Source organism: Diabrotica undecimpunctata, chromosome 4, assembly GCF_040954645.1.
Source record: "Diabrotica undecimpunctata isolate CICGRU chromosome 4, icDiaUnde3, whole genome shotgun sequence".
Lineage (NCBI taxonomy): Eukaryota > Metazoa > Arthropoda > Insecta > Coleoptera > Chrysomelidae > Diabrotica > Diabrotica undecimpunctata.
The window spans coordinates 20,964,930-20,985,993 of NC_092806.1; the positions used below are offsets into that span (position 1 = coordinate 20,964,930).

Here is a 21,064-nt window from a genome sequence, read left to right on the forward strand (position 1 = left end):
CATATTGATAATATTACTAACAGAGCTACGCAACTATTCTGGAGTTGACAATTGTCATGAGCAGACGTTTACCTGTTGGTTACATAAAGCAATAGTTAGCAAACTACCACTCTACATAAAACAGCCGTTCATGAATATCATAAGAACTCCTGCTCGATTTTAGCAGTAGCAGCTTTTTTGACTACAGATATATTTCAGCACTAGCTTTTGTGACTATCCTAAAACTCAAAGCTAAAAACACGTGTAGACCTAATAATGTATTGTAACGAAATAGCCCATCTCCGATACGTCATAATTCTTAGAAGGACGAATCTAGAAAACGTAAGAATCGGCATGTCAATAGAGGCCGTCTTTCGGACGGGAGACAATTAGAGGTGGGACAACGCCAGAATGTTCTCGAAAAGTAACTTTATTATATATATGTAACGTTGTTAGGAGTGAGTTCAGTTGATAAGAGAGTACCGAACTGTAAACTTATAAATAAATATATTTATATAAATTCGAACCGCTCGTTTTATTTAATCACGTTACAGTGGTGTCACGGTGTGAGGATAATTGATTTATTTAAATATAAATTCAGCGGTGACTTTTGAAAAAGTCTTTTTAACATTTTAAAAAGTACGCGTGCCTGACCAAAGATGCTGCTAGTAGAACTGTCAGTAAAACAGTTGCGTGAGCAGCTAGAAGAACGCGATGAAGACTGCAGTGGGTCCAAGAAGATACTCCAAGAACGACTGAAGGCTGTTCTCAACAAGAATGGAGAAGACCCAGAGACATTCCAGTTCCAGTCAGCAGAAGAAGCAGTTTTAATGAAGATCGAAGAGAGTTCCAGAAAAAATGATAAGAAATTTGAAAACGTCTCTCAAATGATAGAAGAATCTTCTAAAAGAGATGATAATAAATTAGAGAATGTTCCTAAAAGATTCGATGAAACATTCGAAAATGTATTTAGAAGATTCGACGAGACTTCACAAATAATTAAAGAAATATGTATTCAAAACAATAAGAAATTTGAAGAAGTCTCGAGAAAATTCGATAAGATACAGAAAAATGTAAACGACAAGATAGGAGACGTAGAAGAGAAGATCAAACAATTAGAGACCATGATAACTAACATGAAAGTGCTACCACCAGTTAATACAGTAGCCTTAGATCCGGTAGTGAAAGAAGAATCACCGAGAGACGAAATGACACATCATATGAGATTCAAATTGCCACCATTTGATGGAAAGTCCTCTTGGTCCATATACCTTAGACAATTTGAAGCTATTGCGACAGCCAATCATTGGACATAACAAGAAAAAGCTGTGTCCTTGACTGCTGCTTTACGAGGTGATGCTGCGGATATCCTAAGATCAATTCCTAAGGGTCAAGAAAAATGTTACCAGACCTTGTTCACTCGACTAGATAAACGTTACGGAGATGCCCATCTACAACCAGTCTACAAAGTACAAATAAGAAGTAGAATCCAACGAGCAAGTGAGAGTTTGCAAGAATTTGAAGCAAATATTGCTCGTATAGCGCTGTTGGCCTATCCAGAGGCACCAGACAACATTTTGGAAGAAATCGCTGTAGATGCCTTCGTCAATGGGTTAAGAGACATTGAACTACAGAAAGCTTTACGACTAGCAAGACCGAAAGTTTTAGATGAAGCGCTCGCTATTGCCTTAGAACATGAAACAGCTAGTCAAGCTTCACGGAGCTATCGAGTACGAACCTCTGAAGAGAGCGACGAACAAAACGAGAAACGTCTGGAGGAAATCGTACGGAAAGTAGTTCGTGACATGATGCCGAAGAGACGTGAACCCAGATATTGGAATGGTAACGACGTAGGTCACATTCGTCGTAAATTGCAAGAAAATAATACAACAGTCAGAAAGCTAGAACAAATCGAACACAGGGCTGGAAAAAGTCATTCAAATGCTGATGCTCAGTCAAGACGGGTATACAGTGCAAATCGTAATCATTGTCTTGAATTAGAAGAACGACTTTGCCCCGTGAGACGAACCGCCGTCATTAATGATCAATGGCAGCCTCAACAGCTACAAGACGCTCAAGCAGATGATCCATGTATAAGAAGAGTATTGGATTGGATGCGTCGAAGTAAAAGACCTTCTTGGCAAGACATTAGTGCATGTAGTCCAGAAGTCAAGTGTTACTGGAGCCAATGGAATTGCCTAGTGCTGAAAGATGATCTTCTGTATAGAACCTTTGAGAACGATGATGGTACAGAAACTAAGCTTCAGTTGATTGTACCTAAAAGTAAAGTGTCAGAAGTTTTACGTCAGTTGCATGACGGTTCATTAGGTGGACACTTTGGTATTACGAAGACTCTGCAAAAGGTTCGAGAACGCCTCTATTGGGTGAACTGTAAAGATGATGTAAGAAGATGGTGCCGGAAATGTGAACTGTGTGCAACCAGTAATGGTCCAGTTGGTCAAAAGAGGGCACCCATGAAACAGTACAATGTTGGTAGTCCTATGGAAAGAGTAGCAATCGACAATGCAGGTCCACTTCCAGAGACGAATGATGGAAATAAATATATCCAGATAGCCAGTGACAGAATGAAAGATCAATATGATTCTCGATGCAAGAGTGAAAGCTATGAAGTAGGTGATCTTGTTTGGCTTTATAATCTACAACGTCGTCGAGGCTTGTCTCCCAAACTGCAAAGACAATGGGAAGGTCCATATGAAATTAAAAAGAAAATAAATTACGTAATATACCAAATTAAGAAGTTGCCGAAAGGTAAACCAAAAGTAGTTCACATAAATCGTCTTGCACCATATACTGGCACAAATGAAACAGAAGAAGCACGAACCCTTCAACATGAGATCAAAGATGACCGGCGACCAAGCTTTAATGAATTTATGTCAAATTACGCAGAGAGAAAGAGTGCTAGATTCGGCGTGACCACAGAAGTTCAGCAGGATCTTTTTAGTGTTCCGCATAACGTCTCTCTAGCCCACTGTGTTGCCCAAGATCTTGAGATGACTAAAGGAATCTCATCCGTATTTTATAAGAAATTCGGTCGTTTGGACGAGTTAAAAAACCAGCAACCTAAAGTTGGAAGAGTACTGAGATTAGAAGATGGTTCTCGATCTTTGCTTATATGGTGACCAGGAAGTCGTATACAGACAGGGCAAGCTACGAGGATATATGGCGTGCTCTAACTAATTTGAAGAAAATTGTGTGCAATTACGACATTAAGAATTTGGCCTTACCCAAGATAGGCCATGCACTAGATAATCTGGACTGGAAGATTGTCAGAAGCATGCTTGAAGTGATCTTCCGAGAAACCGGCGTACGAATTACTGTGTGTTGCATTAACCCGATGAGATCGCATCCTTCAAAGTCAGTAGACTGTTATTTCTTTCTAAAGGGTTCATGCAGAGCTGGAGAGTCCTGTAGATTCCGCCATCCTGTGCCTACATATAGAGTTGCTGATCGGGACGATCAGATTTAAGAGGGGAGCAGTGTAACGAAATAGCCCATCTCCGAAACGTCATAATTCTTAGAAGGACGAATCTAGAAAACGTAAGAATCGGCATGTCAATAGAGGCCGTCTTTCGGACGGGAGACAATTAGAGGTGGGACAACGCCAGAATGTTCTCGAAAAGTAACTTTATTATATATATGTAACGTTGTTAGGAGTGAGTTCAGTTGATAAGAGAGTACCGAACTGTAAAGTTATAAATAAATATATGTATATAAATTCGAACCGCTCGTTTTATTTAATCACGTTACAGTATTGAATAGGCATACACAAACACATATTATTCGGACTGTTTTTGAGGAACTCCTATTTCACATAAACTCAGACGATAACACCATTAAGAGCATACCGTTTCGGAAACAGGATGTCTTCTATCCCAATGTGAATTGAATATCATTTACTGATGGATCGAAGACTGTTCAAGAAACTAGATCAGGACAAGCAACAAAATATAAAAAAAATTGTAACCTTAATTAACACAATACAGTATTTTAGGCTGAGTTTGTATCTGCACCGATCAAATTTGCAGGAAAAGCTACAGAGTGAAAACAATTATTATTTTTACAAATAGCCAGAGGGCTATATTAGTGACAAATAACATACTTATTAAATCAAAACTAGAAAGTAATGGAATGGTTAAAACTTGGTAAAAAAAATGGAAAAAATAGAAAAAATTATATTTACTATAAAGAAGAGAAAAATTGAGTTCCTTGACTACGTCTTTAGAAGCACATTATATAAGTTCCTATAGCTTATAATGCAAGAAAATATAGTTGGATGAAGAAACGTGGGACGTAGAAGTATTTCTTATCTGCGGAGCCTTCGTGAACGATTCGGAAAGACATCGGTCGAATTATTTCGTGCATCAGTTTAAAATGTGCAAATAGTCATGGTGATATTTCACCTCTATAGGAGACTCACAATGAAAGAAAAAGAAGAAACGGTTACCCTTACACCTTAAGCAAAAAGGACCATGGCCTCTAGCAAGCTCATCAACTTCTTCAGCTGTTTTGTAGTTCAAATAGACTAGAGTTATTTACAAACGATATCGTATTGTCGACGTTACTGTGTTACGTTACTGTGAAGAACGTTAAATAGCCTCAATCTTACTTTATATACAATGTATATAAGTTCCGTTTCGCCTGTTACACTTTCTTCAAAATGTTTATCTTGATTACATATCTAATCGTGTTACGAAAATAGAATTTTATCGTAAATAGTTTAGAAAAATAATATACAGAAACTGTAGATATAAAATATGTTGCTTAAAAATATTATTTTGATCTCACCCATGAGGATTCTCATTTCTCGTTTGTGATAGGGAACACTGGTGTATTTCTGAACTGATGACAAACCACATAATCCTTCTTTCTCGAAATATACTGCTGCGGGGTACCATCCACTGCCAGAATCGCAAACTATTGTCCCGCTCCAAGCACGTGAGTCCTAAAATGAATAAATCATTTAGCTATCATCATAGCATTTAAATTTTACAAAGTTTTAATGTCTTACTTTGCATTCTGTTTTTAGTTTTGTTTCGAAGCACCTAAAACCAGGTTCGCATTGTTGAATTGGCCATAGGAATTCATATTTGGCTTTGTCGTCATGTAATCCAATAGCCACACATTTTTCTTTGCGATTTCCGTCTCTCCTTAAAAGTAAAAACATAAAGAAAAACAGGAAAGAATGAAAAATAAGCATCAAAATATTTATCTGTATGTATTTCTCTGATGAGAAATTAGAATTCTGATATTAGAGGAATAGTGTTGTGATTAGGACAAGTGTCACTCGACACTGAGGAGTAGACAGATTAAGACCTCAGTGCCGTTTGACGGTTCTTGCAATACAGAACACGATACTGGTACGTCACGAGTGAGGGGAGTAGGCAGATTGAGACCCGACCTCGAACGGAACCGTATCCCTCTTTATAATGGCTTCAAAATGGGTGCCGAAACGTCGAATATTAAATTCTCAACGCGGTATTCCCGAGAATTTAGTAATTTTCATTTTCCTGACTTGCAACAGTCCGAGTATCTGATCAACCGTCAACCTTTCATAAAACACAATTTGGCGAATTTTATGTCTATAGATTTATTTAAACGACCATAGACAATGACATGTGTTCGCCTAATGGGCTTCAGAGTGAAACTGACCCTAATTTTTATTAAAAAATCATCTTTAGTGATTTTTGGATCGGGAAATCGCTATGTCAACATAATTGTCAAATTTGGGACGATACAAATACAGATGAGATCCAAGAGCGTCTAATGCATCCTGAAAAAATCACTGTTTGGTGTGTATTTTTGGCTGACGACGTCATCGGTTACGATAAGTTTCCTTAATAGGCACATTACCTATTTCTAAACAGATGTGTCGATGACACTACTGTAGAAATGACCTATCTCTTTCATTAGTGTTTGTACTGCCTAGGTCAGACAGTGCATTCGCATCACCATCGGATGATTGATTTCAGTTCATTTTTCCTGCAATGTCCCACTAACTGTTTCAATTACCTTGAAGGTGGTTGTTCGGAATCATCATATGGGAGGTATGTTGATCCAAAAATTATCCCTTATACTTCTTCTCCCTATCATCTTCATCTTAACCGTCAATAAATCTCTGGAACAAAGATTCATCAACAGCAGTGTTTTGATATCTGATAGACTTTTTTTTGCCTTTATGAACCTAGAGCTATTATCAAAGCTATATCAATCCTTCTTATAGCAATAGTAAATGCTGCCGAATCTGCCTTACTATCGTAGATGTTCACCTACAGAACTGATGGTTTTGAAGGATACCTTTCCAAGTCTATAATACGATTTGTAATGAGCAGCCCTCAATTTTTGATAGATGACCCCGTCGATTTGCGCGTCCTGACTGAACTTCTAATTTTTCAAGAAGACCTCCATCATAGTCCTCACTACCTCAGTTGTCCATTTTTTTTATATGCTCGTTCAAGTTTGTTGATCAGGTCTGCTTAAGTCTAATCTAGTTGAGTATGAGGATGATATCTCTGTGGACCGCCATTGTGAATACTTTTGTGACATTGCTATTTGCTTGTTAGAGTTGTTTGATTTTTTGGCACGTTTTGTTGCGAAGGGTGAAGGTATCCTCACTCGATCTTTTTGTACCTTTGAGTTTTGCCGGTATCTATGTTTGGTGGACCTTAAGAAGGCATTTAACCAGGCCAAATTGTACGCAAGAGAACTATCTCTAGGAATAATCAAAACGATCAAAAATATCTACCATAACAACACAATAAAAGTAAAAGGAGAATAAGAACTAACCGACCTTATTGAGGCTGGCAATGGAATAAGAATGAGAGATTCCTTGAGTCCTCTATTGTTCAACCTGATTACGGAAAGCTCGAAACCGAAGTGGAAGATTAAGTGAATATAGCAGAGTCGCAGGTTGCCTAAATATAACAATATGGGAAAATAAAAACATCGGGAAAGAAATGAAAGGCAGAATTTACAAAACAGTCATCAGACCAATAATGACATATGCGGCAGAAATACGACCTGACACAAATGGAACAAAAAGGATGTTAGAAACAGCAGAGATGAAAACACTTAGAAACATTGATGGGAAGATACTATGAGACAGAGCTAGAAGTACAGATATACGGCGTAGATGCAAGGCGGAGAACATTAAGAACTGGGTAAGAAATAGAAGAGTAGAATGGAACGATCATATAAGAGAAATAATAACAAATAGAGTAGTAAAGACGGCAAGAGACGGTTCCCCAATAGGAAGACGATCAGTAGGAAGATCACGAAAACGATGGAACGACAACTTACTGAAGACACATTGAAAAACACACGAAGTCATGTCTACATAAAAAGAAGAAGAAGATGAAGGAGAAGAAGAGTTTTGCCGGTATTTTTACTTTGGTTTTATGCGAATTTGCTGTGATTCATGTCCCAACAGCCAGTTTTGCCTATCTTTTTATATTCTTTATCTGCGCCCCAGAGAGGTGTTTTTTGATACTGCCACAGAGGCTGTTCCTCTGGGAACACCTTCTTGCTAAGTATTTGGGACAGATACAGAGTCTGAAACTAAAGTCCGGATTTTGGAATCCTTCTGAGCTCTGATCTTTATTTTGTTTTTTGGTCTTGTTGTCGATTTTTGTTCCCAAGAGTTGGAACGAGATACTGTCGAAATCGTGTCAAAATATATCGAGATCATGTTCATTTATGTGCTAGAGTCATTAAAAATTGGACATTTCGAACACGCGCTACCCAGCGAACCCACGACAGACTGGAACATTTTTGGAAATAGCACATAGAAGTAATTTATATATCTACATCATACAAGTCTTAAAAGAAATTTTATGATTATATTGTTATATTTTTGCAAGCTCCATAAAATAAGCTTATGTTATATGGCATGAAATTTTATGAGTTGAACGATAATTTTAATTTTACAACCTACCTTAAACTTAGCCGTAGATGTTTAATATATCTGCTGTATACTATTTTTGTTTCTGTCCTAAGCAAAACGATATCGGTCTTCGGAATATTTTGACTTTCCACAATTCTTAATGTTTGCTCATGAGGGCCTTTAACAGGAAGTGTTCCTTTTCCTTTACCTAGCAGAACAGCAACGTAGTGAGACTTAAGCCTAAAAATTAAGAAATATACTTTTTAATAAAGTGTGCTTGTATATGTATACCTAATTAAGAACATATTTTCTATAAGAATATCTACAAGAAAGTAGAGAGTTAGACATGTTAGAAATCCTGTATATTGGAACTTTGAACAAGTTGACAGATTCGCAGATATGAGAACTATCTATCTGCAGCTTTTTTCGTCTATACAAGCTACTCTTATCCTCCTTGCTTTTGGTATCTACCCTAGTCCTAAGCTAGAGTGTAGTATCATAACTAATTTTTTGTACGGAAGGTCATTTCTCTTTTGTAGAAGATCAATCCTGTCTGGACTGGTTGACGTATATGGCTCAAATGAGTTTATTGCCCATTTGATTTTTTCCTAATCTATTTTAAGTAGTAGCTACAGAATAAATATTAATGAACGTCCCAGGAAAACAAAAGCCTAATTACATTATAGTTTGTATTATTACAAACAGAACTTTAGACAATATCACTTTATTCATTTTTTGGCTTTTTTACTAAAACACGAAGACTTTTATACCATTGATGGTTCATATGTCTTAAAACTTTTTTAAAGTGTCCGCCTCTGGTGACACTATATTTAAAGAAATAAATCGAACAAAGAACGCTAAAATAACTTACTCGGTAATCCCCTTGAAGCAATTGACAGACGTAACGATCCATTGCGAATTTAGAATAGCACCCATACATCTATATATACCATCACAATAAATTACGGCATTCCAAGGCGCCGTATAAAGTTCAACCTCGTCACTCACATTATCTGGATGAACGTTATGCACTGAACTATCTAGAGAAACATTTGAGCACCTCACGAACAATCCACCACAAGTTTTATTTCTGATATCGTCAGAGGATTTGTTCAATGATTGTGTGCCGTTTTCAACTGTCGTGTGATGTTCTTTATCGATCCCTGGCAGTTTTTCTACATTATTTGACGCTTTGATCGCAATCGTACTAAGAGGGATATTTTCGACTGAAAGATTATTGTAGGTTGTATACTCTTCAAATCCTAATATATTACAAACATTGCTGGCTATAGTCGGTTCCTTCTTTGTGGAGTTTAGGCAGTAAGGTTTCCATATTCCGTTGTGGTTGATAGAAATAATTCCAGACATTGATAGTTCTGGCCGAGAATCCGAATCAAAACTTATAGTTTTTCCATTTGTAAGAGCAACTAAAAAATAAAACAAAATAAGACCAATTTTTTAAGGCATTATTCGAATATAGTGTTTCAATAAATTAGAATTAAATGAAAAGAAAGAGAACTGTTTAGAAATTGATTTTTTTATTGATTTCAAAAAGTAACTACAGAGGTAGGTACTACTATTTCTACCTTTCTACCAAAACTATAATGACCTTGTAATAAAAAATAGAATTGGCAATCAAATAAAAGATAACAGGAACAAAATGGTTTTCGGGCTTGCGGATCACCTCTGGACAATATATTTTTGTGCTAAGAAAGTTCAATTAATGTTGACAAAACCATTAAACACAGCAACTGCCTGTCCCTGGTACTGTTGCATACACGCACCAGCATAGTCTTTATTTTGCTTCGTGTAAGTTAAAAATCTTACCTACGATTCCTTGTATTTGCTGATTTAAAGTAAGCCTCGAGGTTAATATTACTTCAAGATACTTAACTAAGGTACTTAACTCCAAGGTTCTCTCACCAGAATGATATTTGTACCATTTTGGATACTTCTTCTTCGTGTTGATTTATCCTTTAAGGACATTGGCGATCATCACGGCCCATTTTACTCTGTCTGTAGCAGTTCTGAAGAGTTCTATTGCGGTTTTTCCACTCCACTCCTTTAATTTTTTCTTTTCCTAGTATGTGACCAAAGTAGCTCATTTTTCTTTCCTTTATAGTTTTAAATATTTCTTTTTCTTTGTTTCATCTTTCTAAATGCATCCTTATTTGTTACGTGTTGTATCTACGATATTTTCCACATTCAACTTTCAACATTCAACTTAATAGTCCAGGATTCAATTCCATATAAAAGAACAGATAATACTTAGCACCTCAATACTCAAGTTCTAATTTCCATTACCACTTTTCCATTGTATTATACTGCTTTCATCTTATTGAAAGCGCTTTTGGCTATCTCAATGCAGCGTTTTATTTCAAGGCTGCGATCTCATTGTTTATTTAGCTCACATCCCAAGTAACTGTATCTGGGTACTTTTTCTTTGGTTACTTTTTTTACTTTTCTTTTAACGTAGATTGTTTTCTTTTCAATCTTGTTCTTACTAACAATCATGATCTTTGTTTTTTTTGTATTGTAACGTCTGCATATCTGAGATTATTATGTTAAAGTCTAAATTTGAAGCTCATTTTATAAGTACATTCAGAAACTTTTGATTCTATACATGAGTATGCTATTCTATCTATACCTGACTGTGCCATTAAATTTGTCATGAATTAAGATGGCCAGATCAACCGCGTAGATCAGGACATTATATTTGTCTTAGTCGAGTCTAGCTGTACCAGTGCTAATGTTGTATCCTCCGTTAGTGTTGCATGTACCATATGGCTTCAGCATGCAGTATATTTATCTGCTGCTGTTTTCATCTAATTTTTAAGACGAATTTTATTAATATTCACTCCTTTCCCATTAATCTTTCCACTCAATTGTTTTATTGTGGGCATGTCATTATGATATAAATTTTTGAGAATTCTCCTTTTACAGATATAAACAATATAATACAGATTCTAAGACTTTGCTTTTCATATCTATTTTTTCAGTTTTCTTACTGTAAGTGTCAATTTAATAATTTATATAAAATTACTTCACCAACATATCGTATATGATTTGTGTATTGTCAATTGTGTTAAGTTTTTGACGACTCTACCTCTCTTCTTTTTTCCTTGTGCTTTAGTTTCCCATCTTTTTCACCGGTGTTTCATTTTTTTAGTCGCTGCAGATGACCACATCAACTGCCTTTTTCAACATAGTGTGCCATCGAATCTATTTTTAATTCATCTCTTAGAAAATTGTTTTTTACCCGATCTCTTCTTGTTACTCAATGTTTTCTTTGTAAATATCTTATCTGTGCCGTCTATATCTTACTTTGCTGTTATTTACTTAGTACCCAGAACTCTCACCCATTAGTACGAATTGGTCTATATAGTTTTAAAAACATTTGTTTTAGTTTGTTTTGTTATTTCCTTCTTTTTGATGACTGTTCTTCCTATCTTCTTCTCATGGCGTTGTTTCCTTTCGAAGGTTGGCGATCCAAATGGCAATTGTAGTTTTGGAATCTGCTGTGCGATTCTCATTTCTGCGGATGAGCGGTCAAACCATTTCCTCAGGTCTTTCAGCCACGAGTTCTGGCGTCTTCCTATTGATCTTTTGCATGTACTTTTCCTTCCAGTATAACTTGAAGTAATTCGTATCTTTCGCCTCTCCACACATGACCCAAGTATGGCCAAGTTCTTCCTATGACCTGGTGTAATATACTTTTATTAATCTCTACTACTTATCTATCAGTTTCTTCAATTGTCACTTCTAAGTATTCAAGCGTTTTCACCTATTTAATTACTGTTCCTTCAATCTAGACTTTTATGTTTACTTTATCATTTACTATAACCATCACTGTAGATTTCTCCTTGTTAATGCTTTTCTCCTATTTGTTTAAAGCTCTGCTCCATACTATTGCACTTCTTTGGATCTCTTTTTCTGTCGATACTAGTATTGGTACACTATCTGCAAATACGCAATCTGATATCTCTGTTTTTTGTAATTTTCGGTAACCTATATGCAGTGGTTTTGGTTTTTGTTTCTTTTATGATGTTATTCATTCTTCCCCTTCTTCTTCTTCTTCTTTTTCTTCTTCCTTCTTGTATGTAGGTTTTAAAGCCTGTTTCTTCTTCAATATTAGACTCCTAAATTGTTTAAATTATCGCACCTCTTTTTCTTGGTCTACCAATACTTCTTCGTCCATTTGGTGACTTATTTCGTGCTATTCGTACTATCCTATCCTCTGCCGTTCTACTAATGTGTTCGTTCCACTCCTGTTTCCGTTTTGTCACCCATATGAAGAGAGGATTTGTCCCGGCTTCCTTTGAGAACTAACAAACCGATGCTGGTATCTTTTTCTTTAATGGACCTGTCAGTATAAAGTATCTGTCAATTACGTTGACCAGGTACTCACCAACACCCAATTCTCTCAGTCTGGACATGATTTTTTTCCCATGATGCCGTGTTAAAGGCATTCTTGACGTCAAGAGGGATGAGAGTCGCCCATCTCTTTGTATCCTGCGTCACTAAAGAGGTTACTTCTGTGACCGCATCTACGGTAGATCTTTTGGCCCTAAAACCATATTGGCGGTCGCTCAGCGCATGCTTTTCTTCCACATCTCGCTTAAAGCGGCCTTTCACAAGCTGTTCGTACAATTTAGCTACCGAACTAAGAAGGCAAATTTGCCGAAATCGCAACTCTTCCTCTTTACCTCTACCTTTCGGGATAAGGACAACCTTAGCGTATTTCAACAGTGTTCCAAACTGCTGTTGTTTAAGCAGTTTGTGTAGCAACCTCAGGAAAACCTGCGTATATCTTAGTGCGGCGAGTCTTACTTTCTCCAAAATGACTCCATCTATGTCAGGTGCCTTTTGGATCTTCATCAGTTCAATCGCGTTTTCCTTGTTCTTGTCAGGTCGTCATATTCGTTTCGTCCAGTTTGTTGTTCAGTTTTCTGGGTGTATTCGTGGCGTATATTGTACGAATCCCTAAGAAGTTAATTTGTCCGTCTCAATATAGTCAATATTACTACTTTGTAATGCATATAACGGAGTCCACTTTTCAACACAAAACTTTTTTTCTAAACCTATCTGTACAAATAGTAATATTTAATATTCAGTTAGTTTTTTAATAAAATTTTTATTTTAGCACTTGATCTGTTGTTAAATCCCTCTATGAAAGCAGTTTTTAATTGTGTGGTTTTTAATTTCTTGCAGTACCCCGTATAAACAAATACCACCTCGTTTTAAAATAAATTCTTGGACCAAGAATAAGTTTTGCACAGGAATAAAACAAATTCTTTTAATTTCTCGGTGATTACACATATCACTGCCAACTACAAGAATAAATCATTGTCAGAAGTTAATCTGCGGCCATTCATACGGGTAACTGAAAGGAAAAATTACCGAAAGATTACATTGTAAAATTACTCAAACAGAAAGTGATGGAGCAAGAATTTATGGTTCGATTATATTGTCAGACATGTAGTTATTACGGCTGATATATTTGCAAGTTCGCAAGAAAAATTAATGTCGTTAATTTCTGTTACGGACGCAATTACAGGTTTTACCACTTTTGACATTCGACTGTTTAACTGGTTCAAAAAGTTGAGTGATTTATTGGCAATTTTCATTTGCGTAGGAAATTTTGTCGTCGTTTATTACTTTGACCACATTTTATTGTGCCCAAGGTAGCCAATATTTCATCTGAGTACCTATATTAAGTGTTCTTATGCTGTACCTACTAATTCTAGTGCACATCATGAATGATAAAAACTATATTCTATCATTTTAAATGTAATATAAGCCGTTATAATAATCGTCATAACTGTCGACAGATAAAATTGTTACTACTAATATCTTTATATTGTTAAAAATGTATTAGATTTTATTATTCAAATAGTACAGTGGCAAATATTTTACTAATGGTAGGGGAAACCAATTAAATTTTCTGCTTGCCTTTTACCAAAAATATAATATAATAATAAAATATAATTAAATTGCAAAACGTGTATAATACTCCAGTCGTCACAGACGAAAATACCTCTGAACCTCTAAGAATCATACAAACAAGCTGAATTTGGCCGAGAATGCCCCCTGGACGACGCCAAAAAAGAAAGTTTACCACTTTTACCCCCGGGTTTTCCCTAAACCCCCCCCCCCACCCGACCCGTAGAGATAATTTTAAACAAAACTGTTTATTTGCATTTTTTGTGTAGAATGAACCGTTCTCTCATAAACAACACTTGAAGCGATCGGCGATTTTGAATGTCAGTTACGCGCGAGAAATTAATGTTCAATAAAGTTTGTATCAGCTCGACGGTAAAAATTCGATATCTTTTGATCCGAGTAGCTTATCGGCAAATATCAAGATGCGTTTTAAAAGTAAAGAGTGTAGCTTTTGTATGCAACTTTTATATTTAGCCGCAAACAAACTCAGTTTTTAAAAATGTGTTAAATAAATAACCGTGGCGCAATTTTTGCTACTTTTTATGATTCTCATGAAAACAATACAATTTATCCTTTTGGACTATGACTCCAATTAAAACTCCATAGTGACCGGCCACTTTTGGCAATAAATGTGAGGCATTTGAAATAGGGTTAAAAAACGCTAAAATTAAACTTTCACATTACAAAGATCTAAAACGTTTAAAATTGCTCTTTTTTGATTACAATAGTCATCATCATTGGTGCTACTGCCCTATAAAAGAGCCTCGACCTTCCCAAGTCTATTACGCCAGTCAGTTCTATCCAATACCAACTATTGCCAGTTTGCTGCGACTATTTTCTACCATCCTCAACCATTACTCCAAGTTTTGGCCTACCCCTACTTCTACTTTCCACAGGTTGTGACATAAGAATTCTTCTAGGAGCGTTGTTCTGCTGTGATCTTGCCAGATGTCTTACCCATCTTAGTCCTCCTATTTTTATAAGGAATACTACGTTTTTACCACCAAATATATGTTTATATCTGTGATATATCTCGTAGTTGTACCTCCTTTTCCAAACACCATTTTCACAGATGCCACCGAATATTCTTCTCAGGATCCTTCCTTCAAATATAAGCAGGAGGTTTTCATCTGCCTTGGAATTGGTCCATATCTCCAACCCATATGTCATCACTGGTTGTATAAGGGTTTTGTATATGGTTATTTTTGTTTTTTGGCTTAAGTTTCTGCTTCTCATATGTCTACTCAGTCCAAAATAGCATTTGTTTGCTAGGATTATTCTTCGCTTGATTTCTTCTGTCATGACGTTCTCCTTGGTGATCAGGGAGCCTAAGTATGTGAATTTGTCCACCACTTCAAAGGTAGAGTTATCAACCCTGAATTTATAGCCGATGTTTCTGGCTTTATTGTTGGGTGTTATTGCCATTATCTTAGTTTTCTCCTCATTTACTTGCAGGCCCATATTTTTTGAGGCGTTTGACAAGGTGGTATACATTTCTTCTAGCTTGCGTGTTGTGCGGGCAACTAGGTCAACATCATCTGCATAGGCCAAAATTTGGGATGATTTATTAAAAATGTTTCCTCTTTTGTCTATTTGGGCATCCCTGACTGCCTTTTCCAGATGTTGAAAAGGAGACACGCCAGCTTATCTCCTTGTCGCAGCTCAACATGCGTTTCAAATGCCTGTGATTGTTCGTCGTGTATTTCGACTTTGCAAACAACTTTATGCATGACTTCATACAATTTATTTCTTAGAACACTATCATAGGCCGATTTAAAATCTAAGGAAATATTGTATGTGTTGATATTGAATTCATTGGTTTTTTCCAGTATTTGCCTTAGCACAAAGATCTGGTCTGTTGTTGATCGACCAGGCCTAAAATCGCCTCTTTCGATCCATTAAAAGCTCCAAGTATAAGCAATACTCCAATACAGGCTTGAATCTCTACACAATCAACGCAAACATACACTTCAGTTTTATTTGGGTTTTCACTATTCCATTAATCGTAATACGCTTGAGCCTTCCGATTAGTGTCCATGACAATTATGTTTAGAATTTCGTTTGAAAAAAAACACAGAAAGAAAGCGTTTTTGATACATGATATATCATAACTGTAATTTGTAAGTCCTAGAGCATGTCTACGAATATTGGCCTCTACGCGTTTCACTTTTGTGTTTTTTGGCAACCTTGATCACTCAGTTCCATCTTTAGATACATATACCGGTAAGCCTTTGTAGTCAGTAACTGTTGGTTTATTTTTCTCTATGCTTTGATCAATAATAAGGTCATTTTCTTATTCTACCTCTGTTACATTCTCTTTATCTTCTAAATCATTTGCTGTATCCTCATTGATATTAAGCTCTGGATTATCACTTTCAAGTAAACGTAAAAGTTCATCTTCACTCAGTTGCTTTCGGCTAGATATAAATGAAACGTAACTCATGTTCAGAATTTTATGCACTATTTACAAATACGACAAGAAACCAACTGACACTGGAACTCAATATATTTATATTATTTCGTTAAATTTTATCGCAGCTCGGGTAATTCCCCATTTAAACATGTAAAACCAAATAGTTGTCCAATACTAAGCACGAAATCACAAATTATAATGGACAGGGAACAATAAGTTTTGCGATTGGGAAAGGTTGGTAGTAAGAGACTTAGAAAGAAAATAAGTACATAATGGGAACCGGATCCCAGGTATTTTTTTAAATAAACGTATTTTCTATTGAACTTGTGTTTAATTCCCATTAAAGATAGTAAATAATATTAATATTACACAAGAAAATAGATTCAGAAGAATATTAAAATACTAGGAATTAAAAAAACTAATGGCCTAAATATTTAATAAATGCTCAGTTTATCTTAACAGCATTTAAAAAAATAAATAATTGCCATTGGATTAGATTAATAATTAAATATAAAATTCCTTACCACAATCCCATTCATCTTCTCCTTTGGAACAATCTGATATACCGTCACAGCGTTGTGTAATTTTTATGCATTTTTGACTAAGACGGCAGTAATATTCACTTTCTAAACATGTCACTGCAAAAAAAATAGAAACAAGTATGAGGTTTTGCTTAGATACAGCGAATACGAGCACCTTCCCATATCAGTTGGCCCAACGTTAGATTGATAAGAAAATTAAATTTTAAAGAACAAAAATAAAAGCGCAGCGTAAATTTTAGAATTGCATCGAACAACATTTTTGAATTTCCTAATTATAGAAAATATTTTATAACGTAATGAAAACTATTGATTAAACAGAATAATAATAAATTTAAAAAAACGCATAGAATATGAAATATTAACAAAAAAAAAATGTGAAAGTTTACCACTGAGTTGCATCCCCTTTATTTTTAATGACATACACAATTCTTCGAGGCATAGTTTTTACCAAGTTCTGACAAAATTCTTATGTAAACGAATCCCATATTTCTTGAAATTTTCCTTCAATTCATTGACGTACCTGGCAGGATATTTTCTCAAAGCTTTTTTTATTTCACGCCACAAAGTCTATCGGGAACAAGTTGGGACTGTTAGAAACCCATTCCAGAAGTGGTATGCCATGGTCCTCAATCCATTTTAACTCTTTTTTGAGGTATGACAACCTGCTCCGTCCTGTTGGAAGCGAAAATCTTCCGCTGATGTTAAACGGTGTAGCATAACCGGTAAAAGAGATTCTTCTAAAATATTCCAATATTTGTCCGTGTTTACAATCCCATCGATAAAATGTAACTTTACCACACCTTTAGATGACATGATGCCACAAATCATGAGAGATGCAGGAAATTTGACTTTTGTCTTCAGACAGGATGGAAAGCTTCATTTTTCCTGCGAATGACGCAACTCCTACTGTCTTCAACACATACTTCAAATCTGGACTCATCACTCCATTGTATTGAATCCCATTGCGAATGAGTCCAATCTTGATGTTCTTTTGACAATCTTAGTCTATTTTTCTTTTGTTGTAAGGTTAAAAGTGGCTTTTCCTTAGCATAAAATAAAATGAAATTTATTAAAAACAATTCGTACTCATTTTTTCAACTCTAAAACTTACTTTGTAACTACCAAATCCTAATTTGTGGGCCTTTCGGTGACATGTTGATCTAGAAACGCGTCTTCCAATAACGTCACTCCATAAAACGCTTCACTCCATATAATTTGCTCGTCGATTTTTCACTGTAATGCGTCCTAATTCCCTTCAATCTGCTTCGGTTATTTTACTTTTTTGTACATTTCTAGGTGTGGTGACGACCGAACCTGTAGTTTTGTATTTTCTGACTATATTTCTTACACTATAGCGTGACAATTGCAAAATATTCGCGATTTCCGAATTGTTGTTGCCATTGGCCATACTTCCGCTCCATATAGGGTAATATTCATCACTATGCTTTGAAAGATCCTCTTTTTGTTTTCTTTGGTTAGAGTGTTGTTCCATATCACTCCATGAAGTGCTCTTGTGGCTTGTTTTCCCCGTGCTATTTTTATTTCTATATCTTTCATACAAGTACCATCTCGGCTAATCATTGACCCTAAATACTTAAAAGCCTTACAACTCTTAATAGTCTCTTCTTCTAAACTTAAGTTCAAATCTGCAACCTCGGGTCCGATACATAAGTATTCGGTCTTGCACATATTTATCTTGAGTCCCCAAAGTCCATATTCTTCCTTTAATTTCCTTATCATATATTCCATATCCTCCTTGTCTTGTGCAAAAATGACTTGATCATCTGCGAAAAGTAGTGAATGTAATATATTCTCTTGTACTGGTATGCCCATTGTTCCGCATTTTCTATACCATCTTTTCAAAGCCTGATCTATATATATATATATATATAATATATATATATATATATATATATATATATATATATATATATATATATATATATATATATATATATTCTTTGTTCTTTTCAATCACCTGTCTCATAATGAATATATTATCTAAACATGATCTGGCTTTTCGGAATCCGGCTTGTTCTTCGCTATAATGGTCCATGTGTTGTTCTAGTTTTTCTTTTATAACTGATGAAAAGATTCTTGCTATTGAAGGCATTACACTGATCCCTCTGTAGTTATTTGGTGACCTTTTGTCACCTTTTTTGAAAATGGAGGACATGTATGATAAATTCCACTCATCGAGAATCTTCTCTTCTGCTTCGATTTTATTGAACAACATTCGTATAAAGGATACTATCCTTGCGCCTTCATATTTCAGCAATTCCATTTTTATGTTCCCTGGTCCTGGTGCTTTATTGTTTTTGGATTTCTTTAGTGCTTTATTTATATCTTCCTCTGTGATTTCTGCTTCCTCAGTTATTATTGTCACAGGGTCGTATGAGACCGGCCTATTCTCCTGCAATAATTTTGTGTAATGCTTTGTCCACTCTTTTGATGTATGTAATTATCTGTATGGTATTTTTACTTCGTTTATTACTTCTGATGTTTTTTATTTTTTTCCATGCTTCCGTTGATCTGTTATACCCTATCGTGTTGTCTATGTCTCTGCACATTCTCTCCCAGTATTCGTTTTTCTCGAGCTTTATTCTTTGTTTAACTTGTTGTCTGAGGGTAACATATTCTTCCCGTGTTCCTGGGGTTCTGTCGTTTAGCCAGAAATGCACTGGCTTTATGAAATGCACTTTTTTTTTTTAATCATCTCTTCTAAGTCGTCGCTGTATTTCTCCAAATATGTATTCTTATGTTGTTCAATACCCAGCACTTCGTTTGCCGCTTTGTTTATTTTTTCCTTTAGGTGTTGATACATTTCTGTTGGGGTCCATTCTTCGTTCATCTGTAGCATATTCTGTAGCCTGTTCTGATATAGTGTTCGAGTACTAAATTGTTGTAGAAGTTCTACTTTATACCTCGCATTTGCGATTTTTTGCATCTCCTCATCTTTCTGGATATTGTCTTTTTGTCGTCTTCCCGTGTATATGAATTTTCCTAGCACTAATCGGTGGTTACTTGCACATTCTGCTTGTCTGTATACTCTTACATCTAGAATTTTCCAGAATTAAAAAATCTAATAATGATTAAACAAATTTTATCATCGATAACTTTACCTCGACCTACTGTACAATCCACAAACGGCAAACAGCTTTACAATACTACAAAATACATTTGACATTAACTGACAATATTATTGTTTTGATGTCATTTTTCTATAGCTATTTGACGTAATTATGAAAAAATCAACGTATGTTGACATAAGTGAATGCATAGCCAGGATTTAGTGATTTTTTTTATTGTTGAAAATAAATAAAAAACCATAAGGGTAATGTTATTAATAAATATTATTAAAAATGCCATATTAATTAATATGGGAACTTATAAAAAAATGCAGAGTATAACTTGTTTATGGTAATCGACTTAAACTGTAAATTCCATTGGCGGGGCAACTGATATGGGAGGGACTCGTATATTAAATATCTAGCGAAAACAAATCTAATAATTTTAATCCTTAACACTATTTAAATTCTGCCATATAAAGGATTAAACTACTTACCACATTGTTCATCAGATAAGTCGTGACAATCAGTTATTCCGTCACAAACGGCTTTTGGATTGTGAGATTTGACATAATCAACACATTTGCAGTTAGACTCGTCAGTTCCATCCTCACAGTCTACAATTTTATTACACTTTTTATGGAAAGGAATTAGTTGTAGAAGGCTAAAACATTAAGAAATCAAACGTTAACTGTCTATTTTATTTTTATTTTACCCTAGTATGGAGTATTAGTAAACCGTTTTCATGAAGAGATTTCTGCCTAGACGAATTGGCATAATGGGGATACAAATTATAAATCCCAATGCCAGTGCATTTGTCTTTTGTTTGTTTTGCAACGTTAAGAAAACACAGATTAGAGAATCGAATTCAGAATCCGGAATTCGATTTCCGATTTATATTCTTATTAAAAACTTTATTCATATATTCTTATTCATATTTGACGTGGAGGTGTATTATATAAGCGGTGTCTTTCTAGCCAAATGGTCACATCCCTTATCATAGGCAAGATATGGTACTATTTAAGGTCCTCATAAAACAACCAACTCTAACTTTCCAAACTCCGTTCCACGTTTTAAACTCCGTTTAACTGAGTTGGTCTGCAGGCTAAAATAACTAAGGACGGCTTAATATAGAGAAATATTATAGAGAAATATTGTGATTGCTGATATATTCAACCAGTTACCGGACAACAACTTAGGCTATTAGAGGGTCTGATAG

General features: G+C 35.4%; 1 protein-coding gene across 1 annotated transcript in view; it reads right to left on the bottom strand.

Moving 5' to 3' along the window:
- ndl (serine protease nudel) overlaps window positions 1-21,064 on the bottom strand; it is an 87,740-nt gene that overhangs the window by 10,184 nt on the left and 56,492 nt on the right. The window contains exons 10-15 of the mRNA XM_072528248.1: window positions 20,343-20,509; window positions 16,760-16,873; window positions 8,751-9,306; window positions 7,931-8,119; window positions 5,009-5,147; window positions 4,786-4,942 (exon numbers count right to left, since the gene is read on the bottom strand). Of these exons, the coding sequence (XP_072384349.1) occupies window positions 4,786-4,942; window positions 5,009-5,147; window positions 7,931-8,119; window positions 8,751-9,306; window positions 16,760-16,873; window positions 20,343-20,509 (1,322 nt within the window). The remainder of the gene's footprint in view (window positions 1-4,785; window positions 4,943-5,008; window positions 5,148-7,930; window positions 8,120-8,750; window positions 9,307-16,759; window positions 16,874-20,342; window positions 20,510-21,064) is intronic.